The 15,554-nt window shown below is 37.8% G+C and overlaps 1 protein-coding gene across 1 annotated transcript in view; it reads right to left on the reverse strand.

Annotated features, from left to right (window-relative positions):
- KHDRBS2 (KH RNA binding domain containing, signal transduction associated 2) overlaps positions 1-15,554 on the reverse strand; it is a 571,359-nt gene that overhangs the window by 13,897 nt on the left and 541,908 nt on the right. Inside the window, exon 8 of the mRNA XM_090280495.1 lies at positions 3,476-3,534. Within this exon, the coding sequence (XP_090136621.1) occupies positions 3,476-3,534 (59 nt within the window). The remainder of the gene's footprint in view (positions 1-3,475; positions 3,535-15,554) is intronic.

The raw sequence follows: 15,554 nt of genomic DNA on the forward strand, positions 1-15,554 counted from the left end.
CAGTCAGAGAAAGAAAAATTTTATATGATTTCACTCATATGTGGAATCTAACAAACTGAGCTAACAAGCAAAATAGAGACAGACTCATAGATAGAGAGCTGGATGACAGCTAAGGGAGGGGGAGGGTAGAGGGTGGAGGGATTGAGCAACATGAAAAAGGACTCATGTGGTGATTGCTAGGGGGAGTGGGGTATAAGGGGACTTATAATAAAAATACAATAAAACTTTAAAAATTGGTAAAATGTATAACAAAAATGTAAAGAACGAATAAGTGTAATAGTGTGATTTAGGGTGATTTAAATTTCCTTCTTTTTGGTTGATCTAAATTTTCTATAGTGTATGTGTATTATTTTTACAGTAAGAAAATATGTAATATTTTAATGTTAATCAAATTTACGTGTCTGCTTAGATTTCTAAACACCTTTGGCAAAATTATTTTATAATATAAAATTAATTTACATCTGCATCATTTGAAACCTAGGCACTTTTGTTCAGAGTTCCTTGACCCCTATTGCAGGCCACAGTGAGCCCAGAGGATTATGGGGTATTGGGATGAACTTGGGCTGCTGGAATCCTGGCTTGTGAGCAGCCTCCTTTCTCAGTGAAAAAACCCAAAACAACCCAAACTAACCAATGTAAGACCCATGGGTTACGCAGGTGAGCCCAGACAGATCTCCTGACCATGGCTCCTGCATTTCCATTAGGTCTGAGAAGCAATAAGTTGTATTCATACACATTTTCCTATTGCCTTAGATGGTATTAACATAGAAAGGATAAAAGGGGATCAAATATATGGTGATGGAAAGAGATTTGACTTTAGGTAGTAAACACACAATGCAAGATGTAGATGTGTATTATAGACTTGTACTTTTTAAACCTATGTAATTTTATTAACCAATGTCATCCCAATACATTTAATTAAATAAACGTAAGGAATTTGGAAAGATAAACTATCAACTCCATCCCTGCCACTGATTTCAATGCATGTAACAATGTAAAACAAAGCTCATAGATGTGATTTTTCTCAAGGTAATGTGTGAAGTGTAAAAAGTAATAACTATTTTGCAAATAAAAGTTCATTTTTAAAAAGTGATTTAAAATGTTTTTTCAGTATAATTTACACTTCAAGAGATGGTTCAGTGCATCATGTTCAAGATTGAGAACAATGGCTTAGATTGGTTAGCCACTAAATAAGTATTTAAGAGTAATGTTCTCTGACATTTTATAGAACTACTGCATCACATGGCTTATATTGTGGCACAAATTTTTATGTAATCATGTTCCTCAACAGTAGACAGTGAAAACCATGGAGGGACAATGTCTATCTTGTACACCATCATATTCCTAGAACACGGCAATACTTATGTGCACTATACTAAAGTTGAATTCAAATAAAGTTGAATGAATTAAAGAAATGCCCATATTGTATATTATTGATCTATCATCCTCAGTACCTAATCTTATAAGGCATGTGGCTTGATTCCTATTTGATTAAGAATTTGTCTGGAACAATGGAGATATATTTATTGCTTTGTTGAATTCAGAGAATGCTGGGGTGCAAGGCAATCTTTCCGCTCAGCCAGGATAGCCCATTGCTGTGGCTCTGGAGCCCTGGATTTGGGATGTTATTGTTCTTATTAAAGACCAGATGATGCCTTGACCCCCTCCTTCCAATGTGGAAAGAACATATAGAGAACAAAATTAAAGCTGTGCATTCTCTGGTAGCTCACCAACCGAGCTGGACTTATGTAAACTTGGCCATCACCTATTATTCTGGGAAAATAATTTCTGAAAATATGTTTAAGTTGTTTTGGAGAACATCCTTATCTCTCATGGCAGCAAAAGATTAGGTCAATGTGATTGATGTTGGAGAAACCCAAGTCTGAGAAAGAGTGAGCCTGGTGCTCATTTTATATTAATTCTTTATTTTGTCCTGTGAAATTCTATAGGAGACCTTCCACCTCTTAGATCAGTAGGACATCAGTTGGCACTACTTAGAGAAATCTCACTAAGCTGAACATCTTTTCTTTAAAATGAATTCAAGTTTAAAGTAGCAGATCCTGTTCATTCTCCCAGGGTCCACACAACTCTGACCCCACTTTCAACAGCAGAAACAAAATGAGACAAACTTGAATTCACATTCTTGCTATGTCATTTGCTAATTGTTTAACTGAGGCGGGTTACTTAATGCCCTAAGCCTTAGTTCCTTATTTGTAAAATGCAGACTACAGTATGAGTGTGTACCCTGCAGGATATTAATGGGGATTGATTATATAGGTACACATATAATGTGTAATGAGGATTATCTTCCTAGTCTCTAATCCTCATTATGCATTGCTTGGCACAGAGCTATAATAGGTACTCCATGTGCGGTAGCAGCAATTAATTAATAGCATTCTAACCAGAAGTTAGCTTAACCTCTGTGGTTCAGTTTCCTCATTATGAGATGGAGATAAAAATACTTAATATTATATTTTATTATAAAGAAATATGTGAGAAATATATATATATAAGTAATCAAATTATGAATGGCAACTGTTATAGCATTGGTTCATTTTTGTATTCCTATTTCTGAGCTTAGTGTAATGATATTTCACTAACAGAAATGAGTTGAGTCGATTTGGTGATTGAGAGCTCAAGGAGGGTGTAATTCCTTCTTTCCTTCTAATATCTGGACCAACCAACCTCAGTCCTGATAAAGCACTACCCTTTCATCATATAGAGCCCCACACAGGAAACATGCATCATCTCCACTGCTTCCCATAAATAGTAATAGAGTGGCAGAACCTGAACTAGAAACATTTAAATGAGTGTTTTCCACGGTGGTCAGCTATTGATGCTACACATGTATTTTAAGAAACCAGCAATCCTTTGAGGTGATATATTATATTTATATATTTCATAGGCACTCAGTAAAATCTTACTGAATTGAATTACAATTAATTTTACATGGCTTGTATTTTCATTAAGCAATGTATTTTAAAAATTAATTTTATATGCTAATATACTTATTAAATATTAATTTTTATGAGCAAAGCATTATCTGGCAATTTTAAGAACTACGAATACTATGCTAAATAACTTGAAACTACACTATCTTCGCTTAAAAGTTTTTAAATAGTTTAACTATATTTCTCTGATTTTTGTGAAAGCAGGAAAGACATATGATTATTGTCAAATCAATGAGTCAGACAATGGACACAGTGAAACACATAAGACACTATTCAGAATGCTCACTGTTGCTGTTGAAAGTGATCTATGATTGTGAATAATTGCTTTTGAAATATTGATCAAAATTGATCTGTCCAATTTTCTGGCACTGGCTCTGTACATCAAATCTCACCCTGGAATTACATAAATCAATTTAGTCTAGACTTCTGTAAAAACTGGGGGGAGAAAGACAGAAGTAATTTCTGAGTTGTCAGTGACTGATGGGTGTTCTGATTTCACAGTTTTAGTAAAAAGAAGGTCTTACCGTAGCTGTCATAGGCATCCTCACTTACTCCATGACCGTAGTCATAGTATTCAGGCACACTGCAACAGATTTAGACAGCAATCAATGTTATTGGAATCAAGATCAACCCAGAAACTCATATGGAATTTGAAAGCAAATGTGTGCTAAAGTAGTATCCCAAGAACCTTTAGGCATAAAACACAATCTAAAGAAATAGGAAGAAAAATACAGGTTATTGACAAGGAGCGCTATAATTTCCTCATGCTACCTCAGTACCTCTTTATCTCTATCCTTCAATTTATAAATCAAATTTCCCCTAACATACAAGTATAATCTTCAAAATTTGTCAAAAGAAGAGTTATAAAAAGTCTATTTTCAAGAAAATGTGCTATATAAGATGATATAGTGTATGGCTTCTAATGCTGTTACCCTAAAAAAAAAAAAAACACACACATCAATTTCATCTTCACTTCCAAACACTGAAATTATATTTATACTCTTTTTTAGCTTTCCACAGCATATCCATGCAGTTCTCAAGTATATGAGCTATTTCTTTGTACTTAACATTTTGCTAGATGTTTCTACATTTTAGTAACTGAGAAAAAGGTGTTCTTCCATTTCTTACTCAAGTTACTTACAGTCTTCCCCTAACACGACTGTCATCACTTTGTCCTACAGCAGCAGTTTCCCCCATTAAGGCACCATTCCTATTAGCATCCAAGCATTTTACATATTGCCTAGCCTCAAAAAGCCCTCCCTCAACTCAAGATCTCCATCTACTGATTATCTTTTACTTTGCCCTTTACAAAAAAATTGCTTTAAAAGGATTCACTTTTTACTGTCTCTCCTTTTATATGCTTTTGAAGACATTCTAGTCAAGCTGTTTTCTCCACAGAAAAAGCTCTTGTCAATATCCTGACATTTTAAAATCTAATGGTAAAGGCTTAATTCTCATTTTACCTTAGTGCCATTTAACACAATTGAGCATTTGCTACCCTTTCAAGAACTTCAGTTGCTACTAAGATGGTCTGACTCTTGGATCTCCTAGGTTCAAATCATTTCCTCATTCTTCTCTACTGGTACCTCTTTATTTTTCCAGCCACTTAATTCTGAAGACTACTGGGGTTCAGGTATTAGAACTTTTTTCTATTGATACTCCTAGGCAATCTTATCTTCTCCTATGGCTTTAATACCATCTCTACTCTGGTGGTCTCCAAAATATATACCCAGCCTTCGCACTTCCCATCTACTCTGGTCTCATATATTCAGTTGCCTTCAGGGCACTTCGGCCTCTTAGCTGCTTCTTGAACATGACAAGTACATTACTGTCTCAGCATCTTTTCATTTGGCATTTCCACTACCTGGAACACACTTTTCTTAAATATTCATTTGTCTCTTCTCTCGTTCTCCCAGACTCACTCAAATGTCATTTATGAGAGATTTCCCACACTAATATATTTAGACTAGCATTCACTCATCCTTACCTTGCTTTGTTGATCTTAGTCTTTACCAGCCACATCTGTACATATTATATAATGAAACAACCAAACACACATTTGTTTATTCCCTTATTTGGGTGTTTCCCACTTCTAGAATGTAAAAGCTCCTGATATAGGATTTGATCTGTCATTAGTTCATTGTTTTCATTATTGCAGGCTGGCTGATTGGCCTAGAACAATACTTGACACATGTATTAAGCCTGTTGTACATTCAAGAATAAACTTTTGTAAAACAATAATAATAATAACAATAGTCATGCAATGGTTCATCTTTTTAGTTCTTCTCACTATGGTCAATAAGTATTTATGGAATAAAAGATTGTATTGCTCGACTTCTGGTCAAGATGGAGCATAGACAGACACGCTGCATCTCTCTCCACAACTAAGAAGGAATATAACAACCTCAAAACTAGAAACAGTCAGAAGTTCCAGGAAATCAAACCACGTGGAAGTCCAGCAAACAAAGATATAAAGAAGAAATACTAATCCAGACAGGTAGGAGGAGTGAAGCCGGGGCGGAGATGACACAGTGTGGTGGTGGCAGCAACGGCGTTGGTGGCAGGTCAGCAGACAATGCAGTTACATATTTTAAAAAGTCAGGAGGGACACCTGGGGTGTGTTCACAGATCCTCACCATACCTCGCAGCTCATGGTCCCAGCACCAGGGAAAATCAAGTCTCTTTGCTTCTGATTGTGCAGATGAGTGGGAGTTGGGGTGGAGGCAGAAACTGCCAGTCTCAGCACATTCCGCTTGTTTAAAAGGCCCCCACAGTCCTAGAACATCCACAGACCCACACTCTCTGAGAACAACGGCCAGGGCAGCAGCTAGAGGAGAGCCAGTCTGGTGTGGAAGTGGCGGAAGTGCCTGGAAAAGAGATGAATTCTGGGCAGGCGGCATTGTTCCCTCTTGGACCTGTCCCCCACATTCAGCGCTACAACATGGTGAAACAGGTCACTATCTACTGATGAATCCCTAAGGCTCCACCCCTTACAACGTAACAGGACAGCTATACCTGGGATGCAGAGGCAAACAAACACAGGAGCCTGTCAGAATGAGGAGACAAAGAAGTATGGCCCAAAAGGGGGAATGGATCAAGGTTCCAGTGGGAGAACTAAGCTATGAGGATATAGCCAACTTAACAAATGAGGAGATAGACAACCTAACAGATGCAGAGTTCAAAACACTAGTGATAAAGATGCTCACCGGCTTGACAAATATGCCTGAGAGTGGCAAACGCATAAAAGAAGAAGTGAAGGCTATGCTAAGTGAAATGAAGGAAAATCCACACAAAACCAATCATGAAGGGAAGGAAACCAGGGTTCATATCAATGATTTGGAAAATAAGGAAGAAAAAAACAGTCAACCAGTGCAGAATGAGAAAGCAGGAATTGAAAAAAATGAGTAAAACATCCCAAATTTTGAGAAGGAGATGCACATACAGGTCTGGGAAGCACAGAGGGTCCCAGGCGACCTGGACCCAGAGGGGCCCACACCAGGGTGCATCATGATTGAGATGCCAAACGCGAAAGATAAAGACAGAGTCCTGGGGGCAGCAAGAGAGAGGTGGAGATTTGTCTACAGGGAGTTATCTATAGGACTATCAACTGATTTCTCATAGGACATTTTGCAGGCAGGAAGGGACTGGCAAGAAGTATTAAGGTGATTAAAAGCACCCTACAACCAAGATTACTCTATCCAGCAAAGCTATCATTTGGAATGGAAGAGCAGATGAAGTGCTTCCCAGACAAGGTGAAGCTAAAGGAGTTCATCATCACCAAGCCATTATTATATGACATGTCAAAGGGACTTACTTAAGAAAAATAAGATCAAAACTATGAACACTAAAATGACAACAAACTCACAACTATCAACAACTGAATCTGAAAAAAAAAAAACAAAAAACCCTCCAACTAAGCAAACCAGAATAGGAACAGAATCATAGGTATGGGGATCATTTGGACGGTTGGTTATCAGCTGGAAGGGCGGAGGGGGAGAAATGGGGAAATGGTGCAGGGACTAAGAAGCATAATTGGTTGGTATAAAATAGACAAGGGGATGTTAAGAATAATATAGGAAAGGGTGAAGCCAAAGAACTTATATGCATGACCCACAGACATGAACTAAGGGGGTGGGATTGCTGGAGGAAACAGGGGTACTGGGCAGAGGGGAGCAAAGGAGAAAAATTGGAACTACTATAACAACATAATCAATAAAATATACTTAAAAAAGAAATAGAAAAAGAAAAAAGAGGATAATTCTGGTCTACTTAACTTAATAGTTCAAAAAAATTATTTCAGAAGATTTGGTGGATATTAAGAGCAATAGTCAGATTAAGTCTGATATTTTGGAGGTCCAAATTCAATGTGTGAATTATAAAGATGTATTATTTGGTTAATTCTTTTGCTACTGTTTTTAATAACATCTTCAGTGGAAGAAAAACTCCACATCTATTAAATGTTATTTTTTAAATTGATTTAAACCTTCTTTCCTATTCTTTCTCTCCTTCTACCACTTGATTTTTAGAATAAAATTTTTAAAAATGGGAAGGTGCCTTAAAGAAGAAGCTATTGGGTTGGCCAAAAAGTTCATTTGTCCTTTTCTGTAAAATGGTTCTAGCAGCACTTAGTTGTCTTTAACTTCATTCAAAGCAATTTTGTTAGATTGTGTTGTGACAGTTGTCATATCAGTGTGCATTTAAAAAACATCAAAATTGGTGAATTTTTGTGTAACAATTTTAATATTGAAGATGAAAGAAAATATGCATTTATGCTTTGTTATTTCAAGAAAGGTAAAAGCACAACTGAACCGTAAAAAAGATTTATGCATTGTATGGAGAATGGCTGATTGAATCTGTCAAAAGTGGTTTGTAAAGTTTCATGCTGGATATTTCTCACTGGATGATGCTCCATGGTTGGGTATGTGGGAGACCGGTATGTATGATACAGAGGGCTGTAGCCACTGTGTGGGGCCTGGACCAAAATATGGGCCCATAAGTCTTAACCGGCTGGCAAATGTGCCCCACATACCGTACTGCTGGTCCCACACTCCGGGGGGGCGGGTTTAGAAGTAGAATAGGAATGCCATGTACCCTTCGAAGCTGATGAAGCCTGCTTGCTCTGTGTAGTCCCAAAATCTTATCAGTAGAATGTGAAACAAAGTGTTTAAGTTAAAAGAGGCATCTGGACTTCTATGACGTGCCTTGGCGCCTTACAATCTTGCTACCTATATCCTTATGTTGATTTATGCTTTTCCTTTCTTCTTACTCCCAACCATTTGGTGGAGGTCTGCATGCTTACCCCGTGCATTTCTGCATGTAGCAAACTCAATAAAAACCCTGACTGAGAAAAGAGTGATTGGTGATTTTCTATGAGAGACAGTCACCCTTCTCTCTCCTCAGACAATTTGTTTCTGAGTCAATTCTTTCAGCCTCGCCAAGGGAGCTGTGGGACAGGGAACCTCACATGGGTAGATCAGTTGAGGTTGATAACAATCAAATTGAGACGTTAATTGAGAACAATTAATGTTCTATCACGTGAGAGATAGGTGACATACTTAAAATATCCAAATCAATAAAGTTATTGGTGAAAATGAAAAACATAGTTTTTATTTTTTGGAAAAAAACATACAGACTTTTTGGCCAACACAATAAATTATTTGTCTCTTTGAAACTCTCATTTTTCTCCCCTCAAAGATGCAATAATAGCTGTAATAGCCATAAAAGCATATATCTGATACAGTTCTAGAACTTAATACAGGCCAAACACTAAGAATTTTACATACCTTCTCCTATGTAATCAACACAACAGTTTTTGAGTTGGTATTAAGCAAAGTACAGAAGAGGAAATATATGTTTAGCTGATTAAATCACTTGTACTAGGCAATATGGTGAGTCTGAGATTTGAACCTTGATGTATCTGATCATAAAACTCATGTAAACATTTTTTAATTGGATTATTTAGTCTTTTTTGGATTGTTTTTTGTTTTGGTGTTGAGTTGCATAAGTTCTTTATATAATTTAGATATGAACTGCTTGTCAGATGTATCATTGGTGAATATGTTCTCCCATTCAGTGGGCTTTCTTTTCATTTTGTTGATAGTTTCCTTTGAGACAGCATGGGAGGACCTTGGGGTATTATGTGATGTGAAAGACAAATACCATACAATTTCACTTAAATGTGGAACCTAAAGAACAAAGAGACAAAATAGAAATAGAGTTATAGTTACAGAGAACAGATTGCCAGCTGTCAGAAAGGAGGAGGATTGTGGGGCTGAGTGAAAAAGGTGAAGGGATTAGGACAAAAAAAATCCATAAACAGACAATGATATGGTCATTATCATAGGGGAAAAGGGTGGTGGAGGTGGAAGAGGGTAAACAGAGGATAAATGGTTATGGGAGGAGATTTGACTCTGGGTGGTGAATATACAATATAATATAGAGAGGATGTATTAGACTTCTCGCCACGATGGAGGTGTAGACAGACACGCTGCATCTCCCTCCACAACTAAGAAGGACTACAACTACCACAAAACCAGAAATAACCAGAAGTTGCAGAAAATAAAGCTACGTGAAAGCCCAATGTATGAAGTTATAAAGAAGTGGTGTTTGTCCAGACAGGTAGGAGGAGTGAAACCAGGGCAGAGAGGTCAAGCTGTGCTGGTGGTGGCAGCTACAGCAACAGTGGTGGGATGGCGGTAAACACAGACACTCATATTTAAGGGGAGGTGAGAAGTACCTGGGGAGCTCCCCCAGCTGCAGACCAAACTGGTCAGCTTGCGATTCCAACGCCAGGGAAGGCAGACCCCCATTGTCTCGGACTGTGAGGGCCGGAGGGCATAGAGACCGAGGAGGAGGTTCCCGGTCTCTCAGTGGAGAGTAAATGGCAGGAATTCATCTTGGACCCCAACCCCCACACAACGCATCGCAGTGTAATGAGAAGGGTCACCTAGTAGTGATGAGTGCATGGGGCTCTGCCCCTTATAGCATATGAGGTGTGACAGCCCCACCCAGGAAGCAAAGGTAAACACAAAACTGTCAGGATGGCACAGATTATGATAGAGATCCTGGTGACACAGCTGAGCAGCCAGCAAATATCTAATCTAAAGCCTCAGCAGATAGGAAATCTTTCTGAGGCACAGTTCAGAGCTTTGGTTATATGAATGCTTAGAGACCTGACAGCTGATCTTAAACAAGACAGAGAATGAATGAAGGCTACTCCTGCTGATATGGATAAAAACACATACAAAACTAGTGGTGAGGGAAAGAAAACCAGGGATCTAATCAACAAATCAGAACATAGGGAAGGAACAAACAATCAACCTGTGCAGAAAGAGGGAACAAAAAGTGAGGAAAATGAGGAGAGGCTCAGAAACCTATGGGACAGCTATAAGCGGGCCAACATTCAAATCATAGAGTTGCCAGAAGGTGAAGAAGAAGAACTAGAAATCGAAAAATTATTTGAAAAAAATAATGAAGCAGAATTTCCCTAACTTGGAGAAGGAAATAGACTTACAGGTCCAGGGAGCACACATAGTTCCAAAAAAACTGAACCCAGGGAGAACCACACCAAGATACATTATAATCAAAATGTCAAAAAATAAGGATAAAGAGAGAATCTTAAAAGCAGCAAGAGAGAAGAGAGAATTACATACAAAGGGGTCCCAATAAGACTATCAGCTGATTTCTCAAAAGAAACTCTGCAGGCAAGAAGGGACTGGCAAGAAATATTCAAAGTAATGAAAAGCAAAAATCTATAATCACAATTACTCTATCCAGCAAAGCTGTCATTCAGAATACATAGAAGGGCAGAGAAAGTGCTTCCAGGACAAAGTAAAACTGAAGGAGTTCATCAGATCCAAACCACTGTTATATGAGATGTTAAAGAAACTTGTTTAGGAGAAGAGGATCAAAACTACGAACATTAAAATGAAAACTGTATCATAACAACCAACAGCAGAAGCTAGGGAACTGAAACAAAGGCAAACTAAATAGGCAACAAGAGTGGGAAAAAAATTATAGGTATGGGGAACATTATGGGGGGAGGTCAGCAGGGAGGGTAAAGAGAGGAAGATGGTACAGGAATTAAGAAGCATAGTAGGAGGGAGTGGAGTTGACAGGAAGATGTTGAGAAGAACTATATGCACAACCAATGGGCATGAACTAAGGGGGGGGGGGCAACTGGAAGGAGGGTGGTCACTGGGTGAAGGGGAACAAAGGGAAAAGAAATTGGGACAACTGTAACAGCTTAATCAATAAAGTGTATTAAAAATAAAAAATAAAACTAGAGAAAACCAGAAGTCCCAGAAAATCAAGTGCATGGAAGTCCAACAAATGAAGATATAAGGAAGAAATACTCATCCAGACAGATAAAAGGGGCAGGGCTGGGGCAGAGAGGATGCAGTATGGTGGTAGCAGCAGCAGCAGCAGCAGTGGCAGACTGGTGGAAAGTGCAGTCACATGTTTTAAAAAGTGGGGAAGGACATGTGGGGAGCGTTCCCAGCTCCTGATTAGACTGCGCAGCTCAGGATCCCAGCGCTGTGGAAAATCAAGCCTCATTGCTTCTGACTGTGAAAACCAGTGGGGGTTGGGGAGATGGATAAAACTGCAGGTCTCTCAGCAGAGTCTGCTTGTTTAAAGGGCCCCCACAGTACTAAAACATGCACAGACCCACCCACTCTGGGAATGTTGCCAAGGCAACAGCTAGAGAGGTGCCAGTGTGCCAGTCCTATATGAAAGTGGGAGAAGTGCCTGGAAAAGGGACAAGTGCTGAACAAGTGGCATTGTTCCCTCTCTGACTCCTCCCCCACATACAGTGCCACAACATGGTGAAACTGGTTTCCCTGTGCTGATGAATACCTAAGGCTCTGCCCCCCAAAATGTAACAGCTGTGACAGCTCTACTTAAGACTAAGAGGCAAACAAACACAGGATCCTGTCAAGATGAGGAGACAGAGAAGTATGGCCCAAAAGGGGGAATGGATCAAGGTTCCAGCGGGAGAACTAATCGACAAGGAGATAGCCAACCTAATAGATGCAGCATTCAAAACATAGGTGATAAAGATGCTCACAGGCTTGATAGATATGCTTGAGTATGGCAGATGCATAAGAGAAGAAGTGAAGGCTATGCTAAGTGAAACGAAGGAAAGTCCACACAAAATCAATTGTGAAGGGAAGAAAACCAGGATTCAAATCAATGATTTGGAATGCAAGGAAAAAAACCCCATCAACCAGTACAGAATGAGGAAACAAGAATTGAAAAAAAAAAATGAGGAGAGGCTTAGGAACCTCTGGGACAACTTTAAACGTGCCAACATCAGAATAATAGGGGTGCCAGAAGAAAAAGAGGAAGAGCAAGAAATTGAAACCTTATGTGAAAAAATAATGAAGGAAAACCTCCCAAATTTGGCAAAGGAAAGAGACATGCAAGTCCAGGAAGCACAGAGAGTCCCCAACAAGCTAGGCCCATAGAGGACAACACCAAGACACATCATCATTAAAATGCCAAAAGTTCAAGATAAAGAGAGAATCTTAAAGACAGCAAGAGAAAAGCAGAGAGGTACCTACAAAGGGGTGCCTATAAGACTGTCAGCTGATTTCTCAAACGAAACTTTACAGGCAAGAAGGAACTGGCAAGATGTATTCAAGGTGATGAAAAACAAGGACCTACAACCAAGATTACTCTATCCAGCAAAGCTATCATATAGAATGGAAGGGCAGCTAAAGTGCTTCCCAGACAAGGTAAAGCTAAAGAAGTTCATCATCGCCCAGCCATTATTATATGAAATGTTAAAGTGACTTACTTAAGAAAAAGAAGATCAAAACTATGAACACTAAAATGACAACAACCTCACAACTATCAACAACTGAATCTAAAAAATAAAAACAAACTCCAACTAAGCAAGCTAGAATAGGAACAGAATCATAGGTATGGGGATCGTTTGGAGAGTTATCAGATGGGAGGGGGGAGGGAGAGAAATGGGGATATGGTGCAGGGATTAAGCTTAATGCAAAATTGGATGCAGATTAGTTGCTGTACTCACTCAGTCATTTTGAATGCAAGGGCCACATAGCACACATTGTCAATCAACCAGTCTACCGCCCCCACTAACTAGTATAGTGAAGTTGTCATTGTTCATGCATGTACATTCCAGTCCATTCTCTTTGGCTGCCATGTTACATGGATGTCTCACAACCTGTTTTTCTCATTGTATTAACAATTGTTGGACATTTTCTGGACATACCTTGTGTATTTCCTACATTCAGCATTGCCATTGTTGCAATTTCACCTTTATACATGCTATTTTTTGTCTGTCTTCATGATTAAAATATGACATCTGTGAGGTCAGGGTTATTTGGATTATCATTGTATTCACACATAGTGAATGTTCATAAAATATCAACCAAATGAATGAATTGAAGTCTTGCAAATGATGAGCTTTGTATTCATATCAATTCTCAACAGCTATCATCTAACCAGAAAACATCATCCAGCAATCAATTGCATTGATTAGCACCTATCACTCTCTGTGTTCTCTCCCCTGGACTCCTTTTCCTATTTAGGGAACCTAATGCCATCTTACTCCACTGAGCCCTAATCATTCAGTTCTGTTTGAAACAAACCCTCCAGTTTCCTTTACCAATTTCCTTGTTCCTTTCATAACTTAACTTCAGTTAGAGGTAACTCTAACTATATATACATATTTATATGAAGTGTAATCAGTTCTCTAACTATATATAAGAAATGTAAGGGAGAATTAAAAATTTTGAGATGTTTGTATTAGGGAAAGTAGATTTGTTGTTTAATTAGAAAGTTTCTAGGTGACCCAATAAAAGATGTTATACATCTACCAAAGAATAGAAAATGAGCTGGGGGAATTATAAAAAATGCCTGTAATCTCAGGCGTGGGTTTTAAAGTATGGAGATTTTGGATTTATTTTTCTCCTTTTCAAGTTTTTATGGAATTGAGAGTGAAATCATTCAATAAATATTTATTGAGTACCACTACTATTTTGGGATACAAAGAGGAAAAAATACAGTAATATATCATTACATTTTTTTCCAAAATTTCATCTCTCCCACTTCTGCCCCTCACATCTGGCAACCACTAGCCTGTTCTCTGTATCAGTAAACTTTCTTTTTATTTATTTATTTTAAGATTTCACACATAAGACAGATCATGCAGTATTTGTCTTTCCCTTTCTGACTTATTTTACTTGGCATAATGCCCTCAAGGTGCAACTACATTGTTGCGAATGGCAAGATTTCCTTCTTTTTTGTATTATTAAATAATATTCCATTGTGTGTATATACTTCACAATTTCTTTATTCATCCATTGATGGACACTGACAAGTTTTCTATATCTTGGCTACTATATTGTAAATAAGGTTGCAATTAGCATAAGGGTGAATATATCTTTTTTGAATTAGTATTTTTGTCTTCTTTGAATAAATAACTAGATATGGAATTGCAGGATCATACGGTAATTTTATTTTTAATTTTTTGAGGTACTTCCACACTGCATAGTGGCTGCACCAATCTACATTCCCAACAACAGTGCAGCTCCCTTCTAACAGCTATTAATTCTGTCTCTGATAATAACTGTTCTAACAGGTGTGAAGTGATATCTCGTGGTTTTGATTTGAATTTTTCCTGATGTTAATGCTGTAGAGCATTTGTTTATGTATTTGTTGGCAATCTGTATGTCTTCTTTGGAATAATGTTTATTCAGATCTCCTGCCTATTTTTAAATTTGTTTGTGCTATTTTTGCAATTGAGCTGTAAATAAATTTTAGACATTTTTCCCTTATTAGATATATGATTTGCAAATATTTTCTCTGATTCAGTAGGTTGCCTTTTTGTTTTGTTGATGATTTCTTTGTGTAGAAGCTTTTTAGTAGGATGTAGTACCAGTTTTTTTCTTTCTTTCTTTCTTTCTTTCTTTCTTTCTTTCTTTCTTTCTTTCTTTCTTTCTTTCTTTCTTTCTTTCTTTCTTTCTTTTTCTTTCTTCCTTCCTTCCTTCCTTCCTTCCTTCCTTCCTTCCTTCCTTCCTTCCTTCCTTCCTTCCTTCCTTCCTTCCTTCCTTCCTTCCTTCCTTCCTTCCTTCCTTCCTTCCTTCCTTTCTTGCTTTCCTGCTTTCTTTTTTCTTTTGTCTTTAATTTTGGTGTCAGGTTTTTAAAAATCACTTCCAAGACCAATGGCAAGGAGCTTACAGCCTCTGTTTTCTTACAAAAGTTTTATGGTTTCAGGTCTTATATTCAAGTCTTTGATCCATTTTGAGCTGACTTTTGTATTTGGTCATAAGATAGTGGTTGAGTTTCATTCAGTTGACCATATATATGTTAGTTTCTTTCTGGGCTCTATATGCTGTTTCATTGCTCTGTCTGTTTTTTTTTTTTTGTTTTTTTTATGTCAATTCCATACTGTTTTGAATATTATAGTTTTTAAATATTGTTTGAAATCAGGGAGCGTAATGCCTTCAGCTTTGTTCTTATTCCTCAGGATTGTGTTGGGTATTTAGGTTTTTTTATTTTTTTTTTTATGTTCCCATACAAATTTTAGTATTATTTGTTCCATTTCTTTGAAAATTATCATTAGAATTTTGA

The sequence above is a fragment of the Furipterus horrens genome, unplaced genomic scaffold (assembly GCF_987537825.1).
Source record: "Furipterus horrens unplaced genomic scaffold, mFurHor1.1.pri manual_scaffold_6, whole genome shotgun sequence".
NCBI lineage: Eukaryota > Metazoa > Chordata > Mammalia > Chiroptera > Furipteridae > Furipterus > Furipterus horrens.